This window comes from Pituophis catenifer, unplaced genomic scaffold (genome assembly GCF_029215685.1).
Source record: "Pituophis catenifer annectens isolate HBS135680 unplaced genomic scaffold, rPitCat1.0.hap2 SCAF_2, whole genome shotgun sequence".
Taxonomy (NCBI): Eukaryota; Metazoa; Chordata; class Lepidosauria; order Squamata; family Colubridae; genus Pituophis; species Pituophis catenifer.
In genome coordinates, this window is record NW_027256882.1 from 179,845,529 (window position 1) to 179,873,080 (window position 27,552).

Sequence of the window (27,552 nt, forward strand, 5' to 3'; positions counted from 1 at the left end):
TGCCCTGGCAACATTCAAACCTTCTGAGACCTGTTTTTGGAAACATACACATTTGCATCAGAGACTTTAAAACAAAAAAGCATTTTATTCAACAAAAATGCACAAATGCCTGCTCAAACTATAAAAACACAGGAAGCTCTTAATTCATGACCATTACCAGGCTTTTACAACAGCTATATTGTGAACAAACATCAGCTTCAAAAAACCCTATAGACAGAGAGAGAGAAAGACAGACACCACCCAGCAGACACAGGGGGATGTTTTGTTATCATTTATTTGTGAAGTTAAAAACGAGCGGTAAAAAGTAAAAATTTGAGCATATAATTGTTTGTTCCAATTTCCTCTTGAACAGACAAAAACACGATCAGTCCCAGCAGTGGAGAAAATGGAAGGGCAGGGATGGGGTTGTCTGAAACACCAACACCTTTGTCCGAGGAATGTTCCAACTCTAACTAAAAAGCAGAGTGACTTTTCCTTGTAAAGTTTATTTTTAAAACAAAACAGAAAAGAAAAAGAAGTGTTACCCTGAAAACTGAGGTGCGTGTCAGGCAGGATGGGGTCTGGTGGAGGCGGTTTTAGTCGGCTATCTTCTACAGCTGCTGGCTCAACATTAGGTTTGGAGATCTGGATTTATTTTAAGAGAGATGTGAAGGCGGCATGGCCAAGATTCCCAGAAGAAACCCAGCAATCAGAGCAACAGGCCAGTTCCCTTCCCACCCTGCCACTTCCTGCAGTGGCAGCAGCAGCCGCCACCTCTCTCTCCAAAACAAAAGGTTCTCGGAGATGGGGAGGGTCACATTCAGCTCACTGAGCCTGTGGAAAGGAGAAAACATGAAGGAGTCTGTCATTGAGAAAGGAAATAAGAGAAGGTGTTTATCCTGTGGTTTCAGGTAGGGAACCTCATTTGCTAAAGGTCAGAGCACCCTTGAACATTAACAGTTTTTCCAGGTACAGTAATACAATAGAGAAATAAAAACAGTAGACAATAAAACAGGCAATATATGCTTAATATACATGCAATTCTGTCTTTCTAGCCTATTTCTAGCTCATCATTTGGTCTCACCCCAAATGTCACCACCATTCCATTTAGCAAGCAGTTCAATAGCAAGGAAACAAAATGAAACTGGTGTCCAATAGAACTTCTTGTTCATCACCCATCCACTGTTTATTAGGGAGTTTGTGGAATGCTTCAGTTCTCTTGTATTTTATAGAGCCTCTTCCCCTGGCCAGTCACCGAGACAACAGCGTCTCTCATCCTGAAGAAATGCCATGCAGAAAATGAATAAGAAACGGCCTTTCCACTTTAAAGTTTTGCTCATCTGCCAGTGACTTTCATAGAACACCAAGTAACAATTGGAAGGGACCTTGGAGGTCTTCCAACTCCGTTTGAGCAGGAGACCCGATATCATTTCAAACAAATGGTTGTCCAACCTCTTCTTGAAGACCTCCGGTAATGGAGAATCCAACAACTTCTGGTGGCAAGTCGTTCAACTGATTAATTGTTCTCACTGTCTTTAATTCTAGGTTGGATCCTCCATCTGATATTTCTTGTTCTGCCCTCTGGTGCTTTGGAGAATCGGTCAGCCTCCTCTGTGACAGCGATCATGTCACCCTTAGTCCTTTTCTTTGCTAGACTAGATATACCTAGTTCCACAACTGTTCCTCATACAGCTTAGCCTCCAGACTGTTCTTTGTTGCTCTTCTCTGCACTCCTCCTAGAGTCTCAATATCTTTTTTGTACCGTGATGACCAGAACTGGATGCAGTATCCAAGTGTGGTCTCACCAGAGCAGTATAAAGCAGCATTATCACATCACTTGATTTTGATACTATCCCTCTGTTGATGAATCAGATTTTTTGGCAGTTGCAGCACATTGCTGGCTCATACTTAAGAGGTTGTCCACAACACGTAGATCCCTCTCACTGTCACTGCTGTTGAACCAGACACCACCTATTTTATACCTGTGAGGGTTTTTTTTTTTTTTGCTTAAGTGTAAGACCTTTTCTCATCATGGAATTGCATTTTGTTGGATAGGACCAACAAAGCTAGTTTGAACTAACTTGAACAAAGTTCAAGTCTGTCAAGATCCTTCAGTATCTTGGATCTATCTTCTAAAGTGTTGGCTATTCCTCCCAAATTTGATGAATTACCCTTTTGTCTAAATCATTTATGAAGATGTTGAAGGGTACTGGGCTTAGGACAGAACCTTGGGATACCCCACTGCATGCTTCCCTCCATGTCAATCTAGTTCCATTGAGGACTACATGTTGAGTGTGGTTGGTCAGCCAGTTACAAACCCATCTGGTGATGCTGCTGCCTATCCTACACTTTTCTAAGTAAACTACAATCACAGTATTTACCTGATCCATTAATTTAGTCAAAGAATGCAATTAGATTTATCTGGCACGATCTGTTTGACAAACCCATGCTGGCTTTAGTAATAGCTTTACTTGTTTCTAGGTCATTGCATTGCTTGAAGAAAGGACCTTCAGCTTAACGGTTTTGCTCATCTGTCATTTATTTTCCCTACAGAATATGCTATCGGTCTGGCGCACCAGAAGCATATTCACAGAATTTAGTACTGGAGAAAAAAATTAGTGTACCCGAAAGCTCCTGTTTTCTATTATGAAAATAATGATCAAGTTTTCATGGTTGTGAAAATACATTTGTAAACACGTTTCAGATATTTTGAACAAGAGAAAGGCCAGGCTTCTTGGAACCTTTGTATCAATAGCCACATGTTTGATGTATATGCAATGTATACTACTTGGCTACACTTGGGAGAGGGAAGACAATTTATGGTTCTGATTTAACCAACATTATTGTATTTATTAGATTTTTATCTCACTTTCATTACTCTACAAGCAACTCAAGGTGGTGAACATAAATAATATTCCTTCCTCCTCCTATTTCCCCCATAAGAACAACCCTATGAGGTGGGTTGGGCTTAGTGACAGACCCAAAGTCACAAAGCAGGCTTTCATTCCTAAAGCGTGATTAGAAGTCTACTGGTTTCTAGCCTGGAGCCTTAACCACTAGACCAAACTGGCTCCTTCCGAATAATCTCACCCATGAGGAGATGTTAGAAATGACGCATACGCTCACCTTTTTTCTGGTGCAATCTACACTGGCAACTTAGTCTGATGGCAAGAATGTTACATCCTATTGTCTCAATGTGAGCTCTGGTGATACCTTTATTTAAGTTTATATACCTGTCTTTCTTGTCAATGGATGGTTGCTGGTGCTAATAGATAGAAAACTGGGTGCCCCCTATCACAGATGAAGCAAGAGTGGCCAAATACTTAATACTTTTAAGATAAACTTAAAAGTATATGCATAACAAATCCTAGATGGCAGAGATTATATCACAGGAATCAGTTGCTAAATCAAGCTGCTCACCTGCTGTCCCTGCTGTGTGGGGGGTGGCACTGGTCCGCCAGCACCAGGTGTCTGTCCATAATAGGCAGCTTGTTGTCTGTAGTATTCTGCCCACGCTGCGCTATAATCTGGTTGAGGTCCTGGTGGTGCTGCTGGCCCTGCACCGGTCGCTACTTGAGCTGCTTTCAAAAAGAAAAGGATCTTTCTAGTCTATCCCATACATGCCTATTCAGACGCGCGCACGCACCCCGCCACCTTGATTCAGTGCAATTTACTCCTGTATAAGAATGCAGAGAGCAACAAAAAGCCTTTGGCATTCCAAAGCCAATCCAGTTTGTCTTGGAAAGCCTGTGGCATTCTAGCTCACCTTGCTTCTTATAATACTCCTCCCAGGCTTTTGTGTAGTCCTGCTGGGGAGGAGCTCCAGGCTGCTGTGGCTGCTGGCCTGTAGGACAACAAAGGACAACAGGATTTGATTGCACCTGAAGCATTTTGACCACCCAAGAGACCTATTCCCTTACAGAATCCAGAACTTTAAAAGCAGGGACCTCAATTACCAATGGCATTATTTACAAGCAGTCAGCCAAAAATTATAGGTGCGAGAATCAAACAGTAAAGGCTGAAGACTTGAATAATTTTGTTTTGTGTTCAGCATTTTTTAAAAATAATACAAGACAGCTATATTTTATCATACTTTTGGAACTATGGGAGAGATGCACAGCATTTATAAACTCATATAAGCAGAAGTTTTCACATGCAGTCAACCGCTGCCCAGAAAAATACTGGGGAATCATCAGGCACGGCAGAATTATCCTGAAACATATTCCAACAATATGGAATAAATAACAAATATTTGGGAACAAAATCAACTATGATGCTCGATTAAAAAGAAAACACATGGTCAAGATACCCAGTTATTAGGACCAAATATTTTGCTTTGTTTTCTAATGTGTAGAAATTTGCTTGCTTGAAAACAGGGCCTTGAAGTTTAAGGAAACACGTAAATTAATTCAGTTCTTTCAGCTTAAACTCAAAGCACCCAATATCCAGAATACCGAAAAAGAAAATGAAAAGATTAATAGGAAGAGAGAAAAGAGCTGAAGTGTTCTGAATCAAGTTGTCACCTATAATCCTAGCAATCATTCCATTAATGCCCTTTTCCAGTAAAAGAGAAGAAGCACCTGTAGAGTTACCTAGTTTTTTGTAGTACTCCTCCCATGCTTTTGTGTAGTCTGACTGTCCGGTGGGGGGCGGCTGGGGGGGCTCTCCTTGCACCGGTGGTGCAGTGGGGGCTGGGGGGGCTCCTGGAACTGGGCCAGGAGGCTGCTGGTAGTAGTGCGAGTAATATGCTGCCCAGGCAGCATTGGGGTCTGCTGCTGCTGCTGCTTTACCTGGAATCAGATGACAGTCTGAATACAAGCCTGGCCATTTCTGAACCCACAACTGTAATTTGTAATCCACTTTGATGAGGACTAACAGTGAAGTTTCTTTTTTTAAAAAACAGCAAAAAATTCTAACAAATACTTACTTGGATCATGAGGAGCTGGAGGTTGCCATTGTGGGTAGGCATTTCCCCAGCCTTGAGGTGGATATTGAGGTGGTGGTGGTCCCCCAGGGCTGAAAGAAGAGGTGAGGGAGAAATTGGTATAATTGATCAAATGTAAGGATGTACATATAGGTATTTCTAAGTAACAAATGGGCCAAGAAGTTACTCTAGAGAAATAGTACTACTGCTTGGAGAAACTGGAGAGCTCTCCTTCCTGCCCCACATAGCACAGGATTTCAAGCCAACTTCCCTTGCTGAAGAGGGTGCTGGACTGTCATTAATCCAATTTGCTATCATGGATTAAAATAAATTGCCAGTGGCCAAGAGAAAGTGAGTTTGCTGTAGCGGTGAAGTTTCTAGGCTACAGACTGAGAGTTCTAGTCCTCCCTTAGTCATGAAAGCTGACTGGGGGACTCTGGGTCAATCCCTCTCCCTCAGCCCAATTCCCTTCCCTTTCTAAGGAAAATAGGCAAAGCATTGTGCAAGGCACCTTGAATTATACAAAATAAAGTGAGGATAGAAATCTATCAATATATAAACATTAAAGATAAGTAAGTTTCTAGAAGGAAGCTGGGAAGTTACTTTTTGAGAACTTTTAACTTGCAATAGTGACAATCAAGCTACCAACAATAGACCATGACAAAAAGGCCATATGAAATGGCAGTTTGTTTTTATGTTTCCATATCAATGGTTCTTTCTATTTCTATATAGAATAGGTCGTGGCCAGAACAGTGGCCAAAATGGCCACAATCAGCCAAAAGCCAAATCCCTTTTGAAAACTTTTGTACAGATAACAAGCAATAAAATTAGGATGCACAGCATAAACCATGTTTCTTTCCCTCAACAGCACTATTACATAACTCTTTGGACACAATTCTTTTTCCTCCATTCACATAATCCTTGAAAAACCCCTCGAACAGGGGAAGGGCTTTTCATGAGAAAGTTTTGTCAAAAGGGACTTCCTGGTTCAGCTCAGCACAGTTGCTTTTCTAGGTTCCGAGCTCAGCATCTTGACTGCAGCTAAGACTCCCCAAATAGAAGGAAGTGGTACTTACTGAGGGGGTGCACTGGGTGGTCCTTGATTGAACGGCCCAGGATTGAAGGGACCCATGGGTGCTGGTCCAGGAGGCCCACCAGGCCCAGGTCCTGGCCCAACTGGGCAGAGGGGACCCTAAGAAAGAAACATGTAATCTGTTAGTGAGAACTGCCATATCAAGCCTGGGGATTTCTTGTGCAACTAAAGGTGGGTAGTTACCTCAATCTTCTCCTCAATCAGTTGTTTGGCATGATCAATCTGCTGAGGTGAGCCACGAATAATGAATAATTTGAAATTGGGGTCTCCGTTGGGTGGTAGCTGCCGAGATATTTCTACAAAGGCTCCTGTCTGCTGGTTTATGGCCTTTACATTTTCCCCACCTAAAAAATAAAGAAAAGGTAGCAACAGAATGCTTGATGCACACCTGCTTGGGACAACTAAAGAAAACAGGAGATGCTCACCTCTGCCAATGACCAGACCACATTTGTGCGTAGGTATAGAGAAGGTCATCTCTCCTCCTGGAGGCCCCCAGTTGCCCTGCCCTCTGCCCCTACCTCTGCCTCCAGGAGGCATTCCTGAACCTGGAGGGCCTGGTGGACCACTCTACAAGACAAGAATACAATTAACTTGAATGACGTGGAGAAAGCAGAATAAAATATTGCCCCAGAAGGGTTTCCAGAAGGGAGAGCTCTCTCACTATGTTGTCAAATGGTGCATTTAAGAATTACAATAATGATGTTATTTTCCTGAATGAGATCACCAGAGTGCTCAAACTGCCCTGAAAGGCAGCTTGATATTTCTCCTGCAGTGTGTTCTGCAAAAAGATTTTGAGCACATTCTAGGACAAGGATGGATAGTGAAACATATTCCATGGACTGCATGGTGTTACCTAGAACTTGGTGGAACCCCCAGTGCTCTTTCCTAAACTACTCTGGCAATGCCAGCCTTTAATTTAAAGTACAATTTACTTAAAATAGTAACAATACCAATGATGAAAATAAGCAGGTATGCGCACATAACTTGGGATAAAGCAGCCCCTTAGAATATTCCATCAGAACACTCTGCATGGGTATGTGGCAACAGGACAAAAGTCAGTATGTTTTTGATGTTCTATACAACAAAAGTGGAAACATTTTGACTATTTCAGACATTTGAAAATATAGGAATTTGGGATAAGTTTCTGCTCTCTGCCCTGGTCCCCACCGCGGTACTGCTTAATCTGAAAACTTTTTATAAAACAAAACAATTACAACTGGCAACACAACAATCACAACACTCAAAATATCCAAAAACTTGTCTTCTAAAAGCTGAGCAAAACCAACATGCTTTCTCTCAAAATCACAACCAAATCTACAGATCAATACTTCGTTTTGAGCTCAAAACAGTGGTTTTAAATCAGAATGTTTTGCATTATCTTGGCAATAATAAATTTCATCTTCTGATACAATTTCAGTAATGATAACAGTAAGTTCATTTGGGTCAATATATAATTCTATTTATATTTGTAACAACACAACTCCACCCACTTTTCAGGTAAGCCTAACTGACAGCAACGTCCCAAAACAGATCCAATAAATTTCCACTAAAGAAATATTGCTCAATCTTGTTATATGGTGCACTGTTAGTTTGTGCAACAACAAAAGCTGCTTGATATGCTGAATCAAATGTAAATGCTATGGGGCAGAAATTCTAAACCACAAAAAAATGAAAATCCTTGAAGGAATTATGTGTGAAAATCTGATGAGGTATACCTTTCTGAGTTATATACGACAGAATTAAAATATAATGGAAAAAACTGTTAATAACCAAATTCAAATTAAATTCCAGATTATCAAATGTATTATTAAAGTTCTGGTTATGTTTCTTAAGATGTTTTAGTATCTCTTTAGTCAAATGTGAGTGAAAATGTCTTACAATTGTTTTTTAAACTTCCATTTCACTGAGTTGACTGTAGGTGGCGCAAAAAAACTTAAAACCAAACCCCCTCAGTAATATTAAGTTATATACAGGCTCTACTTATGACTACAACTGAGCCCAAAATTTCTGTTCCTAAGCGGGACAGTTAATTCAGTTTTGCTCCATTTTATGATCTTTCTTGTCACAGTTGCTAAGTGAATCATTGCAGTTGTTAAGTTAGTAATAAGGTTGTAAAGTGAATCTGGCTTTCTTATTGACTTTGCTTGTCAGAAGGTTGCAAAAGATGTTATGACCCCAAAACACTGCAACCATCATAAATATGAGCCAGTTGTCAAGTGTTCAAATTTGATCACATGCTAATGGAGATGCTGCAATAATTGTAAGTGTGGAAAATGGACTTAAGTTACTTTTTTCAGTGCCATTATAACTTTGAATGGCCAGTACACAAAAGGCTGTAAGTTGAGGACTACCTGTATATAACTTACATATTTTGAACAACACATAAGTTATATAGTTTTTTTAAAAAACAAATATAACAATTTATATAGCAATCTACAAAAACTATAATACAGTTGCTTAATTAATTCTTCGCAATTCTTTTGTTTCCAAGACTAGATCAGCTCAACTAAATTTCAGCACTCTGATGGATGAGATAAACTCCCAAGGAAGGTCATACCCGAAGACTCTGGAGAAGGTCATTGATAATCCTGGCAGCATGTTCACATCTATCAGGCGGGCCCATGATATGGGCAATTTTTTCAGGACCTGTCCCATCATCTGAAATGACAGTCAGAACATGTTCTACAGTCAACTGGAGTTTAAAAATTAGAACCCTTGTCTGTGGTCTGTGAACACTCACTCCCCCTCCCTCCCTCCCTCCCTCCGTGTGTGTGTGTGTGTGTGTGTGTATACACCAAACAGCATTCACATTAAACAGCCATCCATCCAATTAATGGTTTCCTCCTCAGGAGCAAAAATGCCCCGATTTCATGTGAGGACATGTATAGTACGTACACACACACACACACACACACACACACACACACACACACACACACAGAAAAGTCGATATGGGATGTATACAGTTCTAGACAAGGAAAAACCTCTGTCCAAAATTCAGAAGACCCAATTCAAGGCAGTGGAACTACAACAAACTTGATAGACCCAGGTTTTTATAGGGGAACTTGCCAAGTTTCAGTTACAACTACCTGAAAAACCTGGATTGTGCCAAGTTTGAACAAAGAATAAAATGTTCTACAGATTTTCAGTTATCTAAAATGTTTTAGAGATTTTGCCTTAGATCACAACTGAGAAAACTGCACCCCCCAATTTCAGAAAAGAGCGCTGGGTAAAATAACTTTACACAAAGGAACAAAAGCAAATTTGAATTAGCAACAATAATGATAACCAAATAAGAATTTGCGTTGAAGAAGGGTGGACGGAAAAGGCACACAAGCATAAACCTGACATTTTACCCTGCGATATGAATACAGGCTCTGAAGCAGGGGTGAAATCTACTTACCTTCCTTACCAGTTCAGAAGTGCACGCACCGCCTGCCCGTGCGTTGCTCACGTCACATGACCACGCATACTCTGCGCATGCGCAGAGGGTAAAAAACACATTACTTCCTGGTTAAAATCATGAAGTAACGACACCAGGTGGGTGGGTGGAGCCTCACGCTGCCACAGCTACCAGTTCTCCCAACTACCTGCCAGAATCGCTACCGGATCACCCGATCTGGTCCGAACTGGGAGCATTTCACCCCTGCTCTGAAGGTGAGAGAGAGATTTGGGGTTCTCACCTTGCTTGAACTGGATTCGAACTCCAGCATCATTCTGTATTTTCTTAATCATTTCTCCACTCCGCCCAATGACCACACCAACAGAATGCCGGGGGACTGGGACCTAAGCAATTGAATAAACATCTTATTTTATTTACTAGATCTATATGTTGCTAAATCTTCTCTGATTTGTGGCAATTTATAACAATAAAATTCAATTAAAAAAATAAAGTTTGTGTGTGTGTGTATATATATATGTTATATATATATATATATATATATATATATATATATATATATATATATATATATATATGTTATATATATATATATATATATATATATATATATATATATATATATATATATATATATATATATATATATATATATATATATATATATATATGTGTTTTCTGAGGTTTTCACGGGTGTTTGTATGTAGGTCTTTGGTTATTCAGGTTTTCTCCCACGTAAAATTGGAAGTGTCTTGGCGACGTTTCGACGAAGTCTCATTCGTCATCTTCAGGCTGGTGTGTTTTCGGCTTCGTGCTTCTAGGAGCAATGTGTGATCGCAGCTGTTTCTTCCTTTTAACTGCCAGTGGGGGTGTGAACTGATTGGGTGGGAGCTTGGCTGTGTTCTAATTGGGTGGAGGTGTGTTCTGATTGGTTGGGGGTTTGGCTGTGCTCTGATTGGATGGGGGGTTGGCTGTGCTCTGATTGGATGGGGGTGTGTTCTGTTTAGGTGGGGGCTTGGTTGTGCTCAGGTTAGTCTGAGTTGCAGGGGGATTTGAGCTGGTGAGCTGCGTTGCTTTTGTTTGCTTTGTATTCGTGGTCGTGCCACATCTTCATGGTGGGTGTCAGTTTGCTTCATATATGGATTGAAGGGGTTTAAAGTGGCTAATGATGCAGCTGTGGTCTGGCTTCTGGTTTGTGGTTGTGCCTCATCCGTGTGGGTTTGCTTTTTGCGTGGATGTGTGGTGGTGACATCCTGTGTGGTTTTCGTGAGTGTGGGTCTGGTGTCCTTCTTTGTGTTAGGGACTCGTTTTGTCAATGAGGGCGGGTTTCCAAATGGCTGGTAGGCGGGAGGTATCATCTCGTTTATTCATGCTGTGTGGACGTTTTTCTATCTCGATGGCTTCTCTGATTATTCTGTTGTTAAAGTGTTCAGTTTTGGCGATAGTTCTGGTCTTTTTAAAGTCAATATCATGTCCTGTGGCTTTAAGGTGTTGGACCAGGGAAGAAGTTGGTTCCTCTTTTCGGACTGAGTTCTTGTGTTCTTCAATGCGTGCACTTATTCTTCTGTTGGTTTGTCCGATGTATGTGGTGGGGCAGGTGGTGCCTGGGATTTCATATACTCCTTAATTTTCTAACTCAATTTTGTCTTTGGGGTTTCTTAGGATGGTGGATATTTTTCGGTTTGTGCAGAATGCTGTCTTGATGTTGTGTTTGTGGAGGATCTTGCTGATTCTGTCTGTGGTGCCTTTTATGTATGGGAGGAGGAACACACCTCCACCCAATCAGAACACAGCCAAGCTCCCACCCAATCAGTTCACACCCCCACTGGCAGTTAAAAGGAAAAAACAGCTGCGATCACACATTGCTCCTAGAAGCACAAAGCTGAAAACACCAGCCTGAAGATGATGAATGAGACTTCGTCGAAACGTCGCCAAGACACTTCCAATTTTACGTGGGAGAAAACCCGAATAACCAAAGACATACATACATACATACATACATAAAATGAACTACAATGATGCTTTTTATATATAAAAAGTACATAGAACATTATCCAATGAAAGTAATAAACGCGGCTGATGACCTATAAGTCACCAAATACCCTCAGGGAGAGCTCTGTATCCACCAATTTCCAAAATGGAAGGACTGATTTCACTTCTAAGGAAGCTGTTCCAAAGTATAAATACCAGAATAATAAAAAAAAAACACCAGTAAATAAATAAAATAGAGGGATTAATGCCCAACTGAAGCTGTTTTTTCCATTACCACAGCAAAGTACCAATAATGTTCTCACATCTATTCCTCCACCAATCCTTGAACCATATTCATTCCGATCACCAAAGCCTCCCTGGTCTCTCTCTCGTAAGATGTCCATTACCATTTCACAGGCTTGCTGCAAAGAAAACTCAGCATTAATTTTGGGATGATTTGAAACATACCATAGAACATTTCACCTAAGAAATGTTAGAATTTCCAATGAAGAAAGCCTTTCTCTCTGTGTTATCAGGGAAGCTGAGAAATTCCACATCACTGGTAGAGTACAGCTATAGATAATACTGGCAGAAGATTTTTCAGTGATCTTATGAATTTGAGAAACAAAGATAACAGGAAGGAACAAACTGGAGGGCAAGGACAGAGGTTTAGGCTTGAACAAACCAGGAAGTGCTTTTAAGAGGTGAGATAAGCTTTAGGGGGTGATAGGTCGGTGCAGACCAAGATCCAATCTCTGAACCCTCCATTGAAAAAGGAATGTTACCATTTCCTCAGAACAGGGAGAAGAATCCAGTCAAGTCACCATCAACAGGAAGATAAATTAATAGATTACAAATGGTACTTATCTGGCCTAGGATAAAGCCATATGTTCATAGGAAGGGAATCAAGACAGCATTCAGATTCAGAGAGCAACTGAATATATGAGTGTATAGTGTGAAAATCAAAATACAAGAAGAAAATTGCAATAGTCAAAGAAGAAGCAACTTGAACTTTAATTGAAAAATTAAATTTAAGAAGTAAAACTGTAAATTTTAATGTTGTTTTAACTCTTCTTTTGCCTGGGCTTTTAGTCATATTTTATATTATTTTATGATGTTGTTTATAAACTGCCACTTAGATAAGATGTGCGGTGTACAAATTTTATAAACAAGTAAATAAAATTTTAAAAAGACAATTTATCATGTAATTCAGCAGAACTGGAATGAAAACATTTGAGTAAACTAACCTAATATTGTAATTATAGCTAAAGCATTAACCTTTTTTATAACTATGTTACTAACTCCTGTTCTGCTAAATGTGTCTCATATAAACTCAAGCTAATGTATTAATAAAGATGGAAGTTCTCTGGCTTTTATCAGACTGTACTTTTAAAAAAAGTTAAACTGTAAAAAACAACTCCAATTCTTAGTAGCAATTGTGCTGAATAGGAAAGAGGCTAATTTCAATTGCCAGCTAGAATATAGAAAAAGTTCTTGGCTCTGTTGCAAACAAATTGAACCATGGAGAAGCTCTGAAAAGAGGATTCTGCCTTTGATCACTGCTATGATATTGGAGATCCTTGCCTTTTTAGAGGGTGATCAGTAGGGGGAAAAACCTGATTTGCTCTTGAAAGGCTCAAAACTGGAGGGCAAACTGTTCTCATTCCCGCTAATAAAATACATCTTAATGAAATGAAATGAAAACAAAAAAGTTGTCATATCTTGAGAAAGTAAAACAAAGATGTTTATGAACCAAAGACCTTTCCTCTTCAGTGCACTTTCTGGCTAGAGAGCCATAGCTTTCCATTCTATCTGAACTGAATAATCATACTTTTCTAAATCAAATACAATCGAAAACTAACTGGCAGTATTGAATAGTAGTCTTTTAATCAAAAAGAATAGTGATACAGGGAACTACTAAAAATCTATCACAGTAAAGGGAAAATTAAATTACTCTCAACCCCGCCCAAGTGCAAAATGATGAAATCAATAAGCAAAACAAAGAGTTGGCCTTACCTGCACTTTGTATGGGTCACCAATTATTCGAAGAGGCTTGTCTACATTTGTGTTTTGTGAACCGTCCTGAATTAGAATCATTTTCACTCCAGCCCGCTCCTACATGAACAAGAAATCAAAAGGGTTGCATAACTGTCAAAAATTCCTGTATGCTCTTCCTCCTTATATGTAACTTAAACCAAGCCAATAGTAGAAGAGGAAGAAGAGGAGAAAATGATTTTGATGGTGATATGGATGTTTGTAATACTTCAAGCTCACCTGTAACTGTTTAATGGTCTCTCCTCCTTTGCCGATCACCAGGCCTGCTTTCCCAGCTGGGATCATGATTTCCTGTACTGTACCATTCTGTCCGTTGGCATTATCATGGAACTGACTGGGTGGCCCACCACGCCCTCGAGACACAATATCATCAAGCATCATCTTTGCCTTTCTACAGAGGAGAAAGAGTCAACTCTGAATGATGGCAAGTTACAAGATTCTCAACATTTCCTCTCTGATGACGAAGATTTGAAATGGAATTCCCAGCAATATTTTCAAAGTCTACAAATCAGCATGTTCCATGTTTGTTCCACAGCTTCCTGAATAATGGTTAATAGAATTTATTCCAGTTGCAAACACAATCACTTTATTTTTGCAATCATTTGTATTTTTGAATTTACATACTGCATTTATTTTAGTTCTATCTGTGCTTCTTTAGCAAGTACAGATATGCTATAACTGTAATATTCAATGATGATTTTAGTCCCATGCTAGCCTAGAAAAACATTTGTGTTAAGTAAAATGTTTCTCTATATGCAAGACCAAAGTCAGCAGCTACTTGTGTCTTTTAGGTACTGCATGCCCAAATTATTATTGTGTCTTCGTCCTGAAAGGCAACCATCTTCATTAAAAACCCAGCATCTATTTACAAAACAAATTCCTGAATTGTTAAAAGAGCCAGAGGAACATAAAACTTGGTCATTCAAATAGAAGTTGGCTTAACTCCCCCCCTCCCCCTCCCCCCCAAACAGCATGAAACAAACCCAACTTTTGCAATAAAAGTGATGCCTCTGATCTTCCTGAAAACACTGACAAAGACTAAAAACTACTCACTGCACAGATTCTGGTGATCCTGTCAGAGAGACACTCCGTTCTGGTAGTCCTCCACTGTCTGTAAGGGAAAGAAAAGCCATCAAAAGACAGTTGTCAACTTCTTTCTATATCAATACATTTCCCCAAAGAATCTGAGCCTTCCATCAATCATGTATTATCAAAAGGACCTAGGATAGTTGGATAGGTCTATAAAACACAGCTTGCACTCTCTACAAACTGGGTTCTGGATGTACTTGATTAGTTTGGTGTTAAAAGGAAACAGCAATCAGACAGAAAACGTAGGATTCTTAACAGCTGAAAAATCTACTGCAAAATTACAGGCAGTTCACAGGTTACACAAGACCAGACTTCTGTGATTTGATTGGGTGAAAGAAACAGAAGACATAGTGGTTCCCATATTTACGTATGCATCAACATGACAGCCAACCTACATAAAAGTCAACTTGACAAGTGATCCAAGGACAGAACGGTATTTAAGGCTGTGTTAAGTCAATCCTCAATAATAATAATAAAAAAAGCTTTTTAGCTGTGCTATGTAAGAATACTGCAAGTGTGTTTCCATTTTGACAAAATTTTTCTCTATGGATTTATACAGCATGGTAAGCCATAATGTATCTGATTTGATTTTAGTTTAGCAATAATGTGGAAACAGATATCATGGTTCATTGTAATGGTTTGCAAACTATGGTTTAAGACTTAGCATGTGTGAATATTCCAAATGGCTTAGGCAACCAACTATGATTGAGCAAACCATAAATTAGCACAAGGCAAGGCAATTTCTATGGCTCCAAAGACTCAAGTGATCCTTGAGAAATAAAAATAGGCTTATCACAATTAACCATGACCTCCAAAACCCATTCCCACATCTGTGATGAGGCTCCTACTATTTTGGAGACCTCAGTTCCTTTTCTCCAAATGTTAAGTACAACTTTCCGCTATCCAAAGATGTCCTGCTCCTGGTAATATGTAAACATGTAATCATTAAGAGAATCAGAGTACCAGTTATATTACCAACATTGGAATTCCTTGCTGTCTTCCATTGAAGGATTGCCCAGCTTTCCAGCCCAGACGAGACTGGAAAATAGCAACACTTTCTCAATCTTTCAAACAAGGACATCTCACAGACTCTGAACATTGTCTTTGTAGGTCCCTGAAACTGCACCAGTTATGTTTAGTCAGGCGTAGTTTCCCACTTACCTAAAGCTCTCCCATGACGCAAAAAAACCCCATATTAACTGGCTCTACTGATTATATTTATTTCCTGATCCAAACTCATGGCTGAGTTCCAGTCAGAGATACTATTAGATCATTGCTCTACCCACTAACACTCCTCTGGCAGTCCAAAAGAAAAGTACAACTGTGGCCTCAATCCAGTGAATGATTGCTCACCATAGCCTCAAACTAACAACAGCTAAACTTGTTACATCTCTCCATCTTCAAGTATAGGTTTGGAAAGGAACAAATATATGCTTGTGTTACATTAACCATGTAGTGACTTATTCTCTATGCAGTTTAGCAAAAAGGACAAATGCTAAGAAACAAGCTTTTGAGATGTCTCAAAGCTCAGATGAAAATACTGTATTTTCTCATGAAAATAAAAGAGACAATAGAATGACTACTTAATGTTACTACTCAAACCTTCAAGAACAAATTAACAATCTGTTTTTTACAAGCAATGTTGTTATTTATTAGAACTGCAATGCTTTCGATTTGATTCCCCAAAATTGCTTTGAAGTGGGAATAGTGAGAGAATGTGAACATTGCACCATTTCTGCAATTTTTCAAAGCAACTATATTTTTTCTCAGAATAACACGACAGCTGTATAATTCTGGGAAAAACCACAATGAATTTAAATAGTTGCAGGCAAGTGTTGCCGTTTCTGGTCTTAAATGAGCACTGAGAGTACTAACACAGTATTTTAAGAAGGACCAGCTAGAATTCAATTATCAGAAAACCCAATGGAATTTGCCAAAAGGCCCAAGAACCATTCCTGGAAGACAGATGGTCACAAGATTGAACAGGTGTCCTATTTCAAATATCTAAGAGTACTCCTTCATTCTGCCAATAGAAAGAAGCTCCATGAAGACCTCATTTCTGAAAATGCACAGAGAACCTTATCTGCCATCCTCAAATCCCACAAGATAAGAGGTGGACACTATACTTCCTGCAATACACAAATTATTCAAAGCCAAAGTGAATAGTGCAATTTTTTAATGGTACCCAGCTGGGCCCCTTTCCAATTTTTCACCATTAGGACTTGCTTAATCCAAATGTCTAAGAATGACTCTTTGAATCCCAAAATGTGTCTCTAACACTATCCTGAGACTGGAGACAGGCCTCATGAAAGTGGAAGCTAGAGTGTGGGTAACTATACTCAACTACTGGCTCAAATTCCCCCCCACCACCACCACCAATGTCTCATTAACTATGAGGGATGACTTTCAGTCCACATGGAAAAAGATAGTGGTAACTAAAATCTCACCCTTGGCCTTCTTTCCAGGTCTTCTACTCAGCACAAGACATGATCAGGCTAAAGCACCCATTAAACAACATGTAACAACTGGATCTAGCCAGGCTTCCAACCTTTATTACCAGTGAATCCAAGAGGTACTCTGCCTGCCCTATGACATACCTAACTAACTTTAAAGAACCTAACCACTGGAGGTTGCTTATTCTGGCATGTCGTCATGCACTCCGTAAGCTGTCATGAAGGCCGATATAGGAAGATTCTCTATCCAGAGAGACAATGCTTGTGACTCCACACAGAATGTAGTTCTACAGAAATATTTCCACTAGCCTCATCTCTCCGTTTTTGCATCAAAGCTCATGCCTCATAGAACAATTCTCTATCTCCCGTCAGCTCTCAGATACTAACCCTGCTACAATATATGTTGCCAGATTCTGCATAGCAATACTTAACATCTGCCACAAACTAGTCTTAATGAACATCTAGTTTTTCATTCTAGAATGCTCTGTATTGAGATACTTTGCCGCACATTAGACTTTCTGCTCCCCTACACCCATCTAATGCTTCTTCCCTTCCTTTTAGATGTTTGCTCTTTAAATTTTTAGCCTTTTGATATACTTTCTATGCTTTTTAATTGACCCTCCTTATACTGTTTTTGACACTAACATTTGATTTATTTGCATGATGCTGCTGGTTAATTATGTGCACGACTGTACATGCCACAGATTTTTGAAACAAGTCTTCAGAAATTCACATGATCAGTGTTCATGACTGATTTGAAATGTTATTATCATGAACGAGACTTAAAGGAAACACTTTCTGTGTGTTCCATAAACCCTGCAGCTGCAAATCCTTCTTTGACTGATTGGGAATGAGACAAACCAACAAAGCTAACGGATAAGATGGGATTAATCTCTCTGCACTTGTGGCTCTCTACCAGAAAGTGGTAACCAAATCCACCTCATAGTCTGCTCTACAATTTCACGCCTACCTGGTGAGATCTGTACTTTGCATCCAGAGTCCTGCTGTATTTTGTTAATCTGCTCTCCACCTCTTCCTATGACTGTAAAGCAAGGAGAATAATGCTGAGAAAATCTTGAGATAAAAGTAGAAATCTTATCTTCTAGCAGGTAGATTTAAATACAACACTTTTTCATCCTTCCTCAAGAGGGATAGGAAAGAGCTTTCGGATATATTGGAAAAGCAGAAACAGACAAATCTTCAGCAGAAACAGACAAACCCAGTGTAAATTTATTTCTGTTTTAAGTATATAACTTTTTCACTGTACAAACTGCATTAGCACAGTTAAGTTTAAGACTGCATTGTGTGCATGAAAAAGTAGTTGAATGGAGTATTATTTCAAGATTCCTTCAATTCACCATTTACAGAAGGAATAATGGAGGATAAGTGATTCTCCTAAATGCCCAATTCAAACAAGAGTATTGAAATAAAGATCTCGGAAGCAACAGAAAAAAGATAAATTACAATAGCCAAAAAAGTACCTCAGCACCCATTCAGACAATCTCTAGCTTTCAGAGCGTGAATGCCAGGCCAATTTAAAGCTAGGGCTTTTGAACAAATTGCCTACTGCAAATCAATTCTCCCTTGCTTAGTTAAAACTCAACTTCAGGCAGTGTTTTGCAGCCACCATTCCTTCTGGCAAAAGGGAACTATAATCACTCACAGAAAGTTGATGAATCCAAAGCCAAAGCCACAAGTAATCCAACAAGGAATTCTGAATGCCTGTTGCACTCCTAGCCTGAGTGTCCAAAGTGAATCTGTATTGTTGATTGACAGCAAACCCCTCCCCTCCCCATTCCTGCTAGGATGGGAAATGCTTACATGACATCTACCTCAAGTTCTCCTTAGAATCCAGCCCTCACCATTTAATGAATGTAAAACTTGCTGAGACTTTGTAAAACAGAATACCCACCCGGCATTGCTGGAGTAATCTTCCACATAGCTCTGAGCAGCATACAAAGAAACGCAAATGCCTGTCATCTCTCAAAAAAACCCCACACAAATAGGGCTACAAAGAAACAAACCTGCCTGAGCCTTCCCTGTAGGAAGCTCAGCCAACTGGCATCGAGAAGCCAAAGCAGCACTGGTTAGTAAAGGTGAAGTAGCAGTCTTTCAACTATGGCAACAGCAGGTTTCTCTGCTCCCTGTCTAATACTCACTGAGTCCCACCATGCCATCAGGTACTCTGTACTCTTCAGTCACTGTAGACCTGCAAGGAAAACGGTCAGCAGCTTAAAGTAAGGAGTGGGAGAGTTATAGAAATGGATCTGGGGTTCACCAGCATCCATCAAGAAACAAAAAAAGGAGAGTTTTCCTCCTCCCAAAAGAGCAGAAAGGAAGGTGGCTGAACAATTAAGCACCGCTTTGTGGAAATCACCATGTGATTTTCCTGCACTGCCTGGCAGGACTCATGAGCAACTAAGTGGCCCAGAGACCACTCCAGCAGCATTTGCAAACAAGGATCTTCAGACAAGTTTCAGAAACAAAAGCTATGAAACTGAAGCTACACAAAGACTTGTAATACTCAGTCATGGCCAAAGAGCACAACGCTTCACTACCTAACAAGGCATCCATGTGCCTGGAATTCACATCTCTCACTAATTTGGATGCTGATCTCCACCTAACAAAACAGCCTTCTTTCTTTAGGGCAGGGAAATGCTACCCCCTCAGAGGTAATCTGAACCCACAATCTCAACCCTGAATATTGGTTTAAGCATTCCAGCTCAAATACTGATGGAGAAAGAAAAAAAGGCCCATAACTAAGTTACCTTGAGGGAGGATGGATCGGTCCAAGCTGAGGTGGTGGAGGCATGGCTGAAAAGAAAAGGAAGAGTCTGATCATAAAGTCACATTCTAAAAAGAAATATGTAAGCCAGTCAAATGGAAACTCTAAGATATTATAATATAACTTTGTATGTAATTAATACATCCCCTAGCAATTTTAAAAAAATACATTGTACTTACGTTCTGGCTGGGGAGCCATTTTTTTGCTTTCTGGCTGATCTATTAAAAAAACAAAAACAAAGAAAAGAAAATGGATATAGATTAGGATAACCTCCTTTCTATTCTGCTATTCAGAATGAAGCATCAAGATTGCAGCTACAAGAAAGTCCATTCTGGAGGCTGTAGTATTCACACGACAGTGGACGGTAGCATTCACATGACTTATCAACCAGAGATAGAGAAATGGACAGAACTGAACTTTCATCAGTCCAGGTGTTTCAGGAGATGAGGCTGGAAGGGGATGCCCCTGCTCAAAAACCCTGTCCTTGATGTGATTTATGTTTTTTTCTTATGCCTGAGAAAACAGGCTACTGTATCATCAAGAATAAAGCATTCCTATGTAGGCTGTCATAAGGAGCCAACAAACTCACTTTGGCAGGTTGAAGTGGTGAGCCTTGGCTCAGAAAATGCCCTTGCATAGAGAAGAATCAGTTCCCCTGCACCTTTTCGATTTGGAATATCTATTGTGTGGGGATGTGCAGTGATCACAACTGTGAGAACAAGTTGTAAATGACGTTTTCTGAGGCTGCCGTTATCTTTGAACCACCATTAAATGAATGGTCTTAAGTTGAGGACTAGTTGTATTTGTCTAGCCACCCTCCATCCGTTTTTATGGAATCTTTGCCTAAATTTGCTGCACAATTTATAAGGACATATCTGCATCCTTTTAACTGTTTCTCGTGGTATGTGAGACTGAATAACTGTTTAAAGGAAGGGATCAGGCAACCTTGTTTAATGACACTAGTCCAGTGACCATTTGAATTTATGATGGCAATGAACAAGTGGTACTTACAATTGGCTTTTGTACTTAAATTAATTGCAGTGTCCCCACAGTCATGATTTCCATTTAAAACTTTCTTTGATAGCTTCTATAAACAGTCAATGGGAGAGCTGGCAGGAGGTTGCAAATGGCAATTGCATGACGTTCTTGTTTAATGACCCCCAATGATATTTGCTTAATGGCAACCAGAAGTGCTGGCATTTGTGTTGCTAAGGATGTGGTCACCCAACTTCACGCTGTATGACTGCACCGCTTATTGACAGCAATTCTCGTCCCAATTACTGTTATTAAGTTAGGTTTGTATTTATTTAAATTTGTAGCTACCCAACTTCAATAGACATTGCGCTTGACTTGGCTCTACTCAGAGTAGGCACACAGTACCTCCATCTTCTAGTTGTCTCTTCTGACCACCAAATCCAAAATCAGGTGTAGTGTTATTCACAGTTGTGGCTGAATCACCCCCAATTTTTGCTGCTATCTAAAAGTAAAATTGACACTATGATTACAACAGAATAAGCTGTAAACCACAGAAAGAATTAAAAATAAAACTGTTAAAACAAAAGTGTTTGAAACACAAGAATCTTCAAGTAATTAAAAATATATCCCAAACCTATTTACTGAATAAAATACAAAGGGTCTTAAACAAATTAAGATGAAAAAACTTGACACAATTCAAACTTTTAATTCTTACATATGTACTTTACATTGCTCTACTAATACAGTTAGAAATTTAACTATGCAGCAACATTTTACACATTGACTCACATCAGGCATTCTTAGTGGCTAGGCCAGGCCCTTCTCAGTTTTTCTTCTCCCCACTTATTTGACCCTGTAGCATGGAAGGTTTACTACAGACACCCTCTTACTTAGATCCATTCCTGTCCCCAGAATTCCCTTCCCAATTTTGGTCAGTTGCAGCTATCATCTTTTTAGCTTTAACACTGTTGCACAGAAACTAAAGAAGGCAAAAAGAAGGCAAAGTCCAGTCATCAACTGCAACAGCAGTTGAAGAAAAGATCAGTAAATTCTACTGTATTGGCCGAGTGAATGGCCTGAGCCCATCCAACACTGCAGCCATATTTTTTGAAAGAGAAAAGTCGCTTCCAAGGAATGGATTAAAAGGAACCCCTGGTTGAGAATATTGTGGGGTTTTGTTGAGCTAGGCAGCTGAAATTCAGGATGGCAGAGAAAACGAACAAAAAAAAAAAGTAAGAATTTTTCAGATAGAAGGAAAAGGAATAGTGGAAAATCAGACTGGGAACAGGGAAGTTCATAAAACAGACTGTGGAGGTAAGACTCTCAACACTTTTACAATACAGTATGGCATTTTATTGTACACTATCAGAAACATCAAGGCATTTGGTTGGCCAACTATAGGAACAGACTGTATGCTTAAAATTAAACAGGTTCCTAGAACAGAGCTCTTGAGATGTTCATGCTTCTTTTTTCATGTTTTATTGAAGTGATTACAATAAATATAGATAATGGCCACTATGAAAGTTTACTATAGATTTTTGGCTCTCAGCTCTTCTGGGATGGGTATTTTTTATTTTTTTTTGGCCAAAATGACTCCACTTGAAATAAATGAGAATTAACTCAACAGTAACCATACTAGCTCCAATGACTTCATAAGTATCTATGTGTGCTATAATTATTCCAATCCTGAAAAACATTAAATAGTTGCTTTGATATGTACTTCCTAAACAATGAAATTCTAACTTTCTCTCAATATAAAATAATATATATTTAGATTATGGGAGGAAAAATGCTTTTTTTTAACCATACATAATGATTACAGACTCTTCAGCAATTATTTAAATTTAATCTACTCCATGGACCAGCATTGGTCCAAAGCATGCCAGAAACTGGTCTGCACAAACAAGTGAAGCCCCATCTGCGGGATGCAGGCAGCATGTGAAATCAAGCCCCCTCTGGTCCGCGGAAAAACTTCTCTCCACGAAACCAGTCCCTGATGCCCAAAAAGCTGGGGACCGCTGCTTTAAATGTCAAATTTGGAAATGATTATTGGTACCATATCCTTGACTTGTCTCACTTGTCCCACTATAATCTTAAAAATAGTAGTAAACCCAAAATAAAGACTATGGTGAATTCTTAACTAAGAAAGGCTATTGTAATGAAAAAAGTAAACTGAACAAAGGATACCTAGAGGGCAGAGTCTGAAATAAGGAAGTTGGCAAGGTACTTTAAAGGACAAAGAAGAAATAGGTTGCACTGATTTTGTACCTTAGCAGTAATAAGTAAAAATGAAACCTGGTAAGACATACACAGACAGAAAAGGAAAAAGTGGTAGCAGGAATGCAAATTCTGAAAAATAATGAACAATTTCTTCTTCAAGAAAGGAATTATAAAAAACAGAACTGTATATTTCATAAAGATTATCAGACTCAGATAATTCTAGAATGATTGCAATGGCATATTCCAAACCAATGTCCAAATGTTTATGCATTAATTGAACACATTAGATTAGCATCTATATAGATGAAAACATCTATTATAAATGCCTGAGTTCAGATTAGTTTCTACATTGCCATAAGCAATATGGCACAACCAGCTAGTTTGCCATTAATTTCAATGTTTTCTTGAAATTCAGCTAAGTCAAGATATAATCAACATCTAGTTGCAGAGATCTCTAAAACACAGGTTATTTCCTTTTTGCTTAAGAAAGTCCAACTTCAAATAATTTAGATGCTTTATGTTTTATTCTGCATCTTACTTTTTTTTTAAAGACATTCAAATGATTACATTTTGGTTTTTTGGCAATATCCAACCATAACTTTGTGGTGACATGAGTAGCAAAGAAATTAATTAAGTAAACAAACAAACAAACAAACAAACAAACAAACAAACAACTGATTCCATTTTTACTGCTCTGTGACTTGTTCTAGCAATAGTTAAATAAATGAAATTCATATCTGGGCTTAATCAGCAAAGAGTTTTTTTAAAAAATGTTGCAATCTCATTAATTGTACTATAATCCTGGAATAACATACTTCCATCCTTTTTAAGAAAACAATGCATAGGGCACGATAGCCTATTTGGTATAAAATACCCATGTTCCTAAGAATTTTGAAAGTTTGCAGATCAATTCAGAAAATCAACCAGTTTGCTAAACAGTAACCAGTTGCTATTCACTTAAAAATTATTCACAATCATTTTTCTATTGAAATATAAAGTCATATAATTTATGTAAGTCCGTAAGCAACAGTGACTGACATAGAACTTCACAGATGATCTCAAGCTAATTTTTCTCCCTCTGGATAATATTTCTTCAATAGGCTGTAATGATCATGAGCTATCCCCACATATTCTGTATTTCCTGAATAACAACAAGGTCCTCTAACCAATACTATAGAAGCCCTATTCCAGTGTCTGGAGCTACTGGGGACAGGATGGGATGAAATGGGCTCCAATGAAATACTAGCAAGACTAAGTGGCTGTGGGTGTTGGAAACTTCCTGAGACAAGGTTATTCCATTTTTAGTTCTGGACAGAGTTGCATTACTCGAGACACACCCAACATGCAATCTGGGTCTCCCTACTCTTTGAAGCACAGACAGATGATAGTATGGCTAGGAAACCCTTTGCACACCTTCAGGTGGTATGCCAGTTACACCCATTCCTGGACCAGGAAGCCCTGCTCACCCCAACTCATGCCTTATGTTTAGATTAATGCAATGTTTTCTACATGGACTGCCCCTGGAGAGCATTCAGAAACAGACAGAATGGAACTGCACAGGTAATAAATGATGTCAGATATACAGAAGATGTAACACCACTATTATGTGAGCTGCACTGGCTACCAGTATGATTCCAGATGCAACTGAAGGTGCTGGCTGTCACTTTTAAAACCCTATATGGCTTGGGAATCGGTTACCTGAGGGACTTTTTCCCAAGAGTCTCTACTTGTCCAACCCAATCTAGCAGATTGGGGCACTATGCAAAGAATATTGGATGGTAGGGACTAGAAGTCAGGCCATTTTTTGCAGTCGTCCCTGCTCTGTGGAATATCCTTCCCCCAGAAAATAGCCCCAACTCTGCTGGCCTTTCATAAGGCTTTAAAAAATTGGCTGTATACCTGAGCCAGGGGTTCAGAATGTGGTACATATACCGTTTGGCTTTACCGTTAACTGATTAAATACATACAGCAGCCAAGAAAATTATTTTGGATGTTTTTATACTTTTGGAATTGTAAGATGCACAGGCTCATTGGCTGACATGGGTGGCTATAAATACTGAATGAATAAATGAATGAATGGATAATTCTTCAAATACTTCACAATGTCCCTCTCCTTCCTTCTTAGAACAAGCAGTACAGAAAACAATTTAGTAACAATTTTCTCTAGGATGGGAATTTTGATTCAAAAGACATTGTGCAGAAAGAGCCCCTTAATACAACAATAGGAAGAAACTTCAGCATACAAGTATTTCAAGAATGAAACTGGTTTTAAATAAATCAGTTCCAATAAAATCATTTTGTTTCCATTGAACTATTCTATTTTACTTTCCTTAACCTTAAAAAGCTACAATTGATCTACAGATGCACCAGAACACAATAACAACATGTGGAGCCCTAAGGTAACAATATAAACTGAATTAGTTCTGGCTACACATGGATATTATCTTTATCAATGTCCCACAAATAAGCTAAAATGTTTTGGGTAAATAAAATTAAAAAACCACCTAACCTTCCCAATCCAATAAAAAAGGCACAATCAATCAACATTGGGTCTTCCTGAGTATGCTAGCTTTTCTACTTGCAAGTATGTGTTAAGGAAAAAAATAAATCAATGACAGAAATGTACAAAAGACAATTACAAGAGCAACAACAGCAAGACTTACTCCTATCACTTATTCTTTGTGAAAAATCAAAGAATTCAATTCAATCACTAGAAGTTTCCAACTGCTTTCACTCCTCCAGGAAGCAAAAAAGGCACAAATATTTGATTCATCAACAATCTTCTTATAATTTATCTTCAATCCTGCATATATTGGACGTGCACTGAGACACTACTTCTCCACCCTTCTTTCTTGAGGACAAGCTAAGAAATTCAGTGTTAGAAGTATGGATTGCATAATTGTAATCTAGATTGCAAGTAGAATCATATTTTATTGTCCTGTGCAAAAAGCACATGATGCAAGGAGAGCATTAGGACATAATGGGCAATCTTGAAACTAAAACAATTCTCCCTACTCCAAAAAAAAAAAAAAAAAAAATCCAAATAAATTTTAAATTCTTTTGCTTCCCAAATAGATAAATTCATTTTCTAATGTCTTTCTAGTGCACACATGGGATACATCAGGCAAACATGTACTGTACTTAAATTACAATTCCAGAGTACAAGGTGGATATTTTGAAAGGGCGATCCAAAATATTAAAAGTGAACCATGACATCTGGAAGTGTTAAGAATGAGTCTCTAACCCATTAAAACAAGATAGCTTTCTGGTGATGGTCCCAATACCAAAATGCAGTTTAAAATATTGGCCTCTTCTGCCACGTGAATTGATACTGCCCATAAACACACACACCCATTTAGCCCCAAGAAACCACCCTTCATGTAATAAAGATCAGGAGGGGCTTGTGGGCCACTCTGTTAGCTTCCGATTGGCAAACAAAAATAGAAAAAATAAATAAATAATAAGACGGTTATTTCCTCACTTTCAACTGAGGGAAACAAAAACTTTTTTGTAAAAAAAAAAAAAAAAAAAAAACAAGCCTTCTCTGTTCCTATTTCCCGGCTTGGTTTCCCAGTCAGAACCGACCCACGTGCGCCGGGTTTCCACTTCCTTTAAAGTAACCTTCCCGCAGGAAGAAACTAACTCGCCCAACGCTCTTTGCTTTCTGCCTCCTTCCCCCCCCCCCGAGGCGCGTTAGGTGGCACAGTCCAGAACTCTTGTCACCTCAGGAGTCGACTACCTCAGCCTAGGGCCGATCTCCAGCTTCCCTACAGCACCGGGCCTTCTCCGGGACAGCCGGGGAGAGATGCAACGCTCCTCGCCCTCAACCGCCCTCCTCCTCCTCCCCACGCGATCGGGTTCCTCCGCTTCCCATCCACCTCAGCTCCTCACCTGCCGGGCGCGCTGAACAGCATCGGCGAAAGCGTCCTTACGGATCCCGCCGGGTCCTGGACCCGCCGCTCCCCCAGCCTGTCCGGTACCGACAGCGTTGCCTCCTCCGGCTTGATTTGGAGGCCCGGCAGTTCCGGTTCCTCCACCCGCGCCCGGCGGCCCAGCGGAAGGTGGCGGAGGACCGCCGGTGCTATAGTCCGACATGGCGGCAGAGACGAACGCGGCGGCAACGAGGGCTCAACGCGGGAACCAGGCCGAACACTCTACCCCCCTTCACACGCACGGCCGCACTGCACGCCGGGAGCCCAAGAGGCGGGACTTCGCGCCATTATCCCCGCCTCTTGTGCAAGCCAGTCATCCGCGAGATCGAGATGAGCGACATCGCAGAAAAGCCAGTGACTATAAAGAGAGGCAGGCGGCTTGGACGCCCGATCTATCAGAAGCGATGACAGGCGGGATCTACAGTTTGAGTGTCAGAAGGCTACTCGAATTGTAAAGAGGAAGGCGGCGCTTTGCAGGATCTATACCAATTGGAAATTGAGAGAGGCGGACTGAATGGTCCATGATGAACCTATCGGGGTAGGACGGTAGCTCAATCCCGAGTCTCCAATTGGAAAACCCGCGAATACGTCATTGCTATCAAATGGAGACAACCAATCCGGCAGTTCCAGTCTATGTTGCGGTTGATGGGGGGAATTCCTCTCGCCGACTGAAGAT

The 27,552-nt window shown here is 39.7% G+C and overlaps 1 protein-coding gene across 5 annotated transcripts; it reads right to left on the bottom strand.

The window, feature by feature from the left end:
• Positions 1 to 65: 65 nt before the first annotated feature.
• KHSRP (KH-type splicing regulatory protein) lies at positions 66 to 27,106 on the bottom strand. 5 transcript variants are annotated; one of them, XM_070938216.1, is made up of 20 exons: positions 26,836 to 27,106; positions 21,130 to 21,226; positions 19,929 to 19,967; positions 19,733 to 19,778; positions 19,124 to 19,173; positions 17,935 to 18,006; positions 14,476 to 14,533; positions 13,642 to 13,813; positions 13,384 to 13,482; positions 11,691 to 11,789; positions 9,680 to 9,782; positions 8,554 to 8,654; positions 6,422 to 6,563; positions 6,180 to 6,340; positions 5,980 to 6,095; positions 4,907 to 4,995; positions 4,572 to 4,769; positions 3,746 to 3,823; positions 3,400 to 3,557; positions 66 to 813 (listed from the first exon to the last, which is right to left on the bottom strand). In XM_070938216.1, exons 1-20 carry the CDS (start codon positions 27,037 to 27,039, stop codon positions 805 to 807), a joined length of 2,091 nt encoding a protein of 696 aa, XP_070794317.1. In that variant the 5' UTR covers positions 27,040 to 27,106; the 3' UTR covers positions 66 to 804. The 5 variants fall into 5 exon arrangements, with proteins under 5 accessions (XP_070794317.1, XP_070794316.1, XP_070794318.1 ...); XM_070938215.1 differs by having other exon boundaries at positions 3,400 to 3,560; XM_070938217.1 differs by lacking the exon at positions 17,935 to 18,006 and having other exon boundaries at positions 3,400 to 3,560.
• Between the last annotated feature and the right edge of the window lie 446 nt (positions 27,107 to 27,552).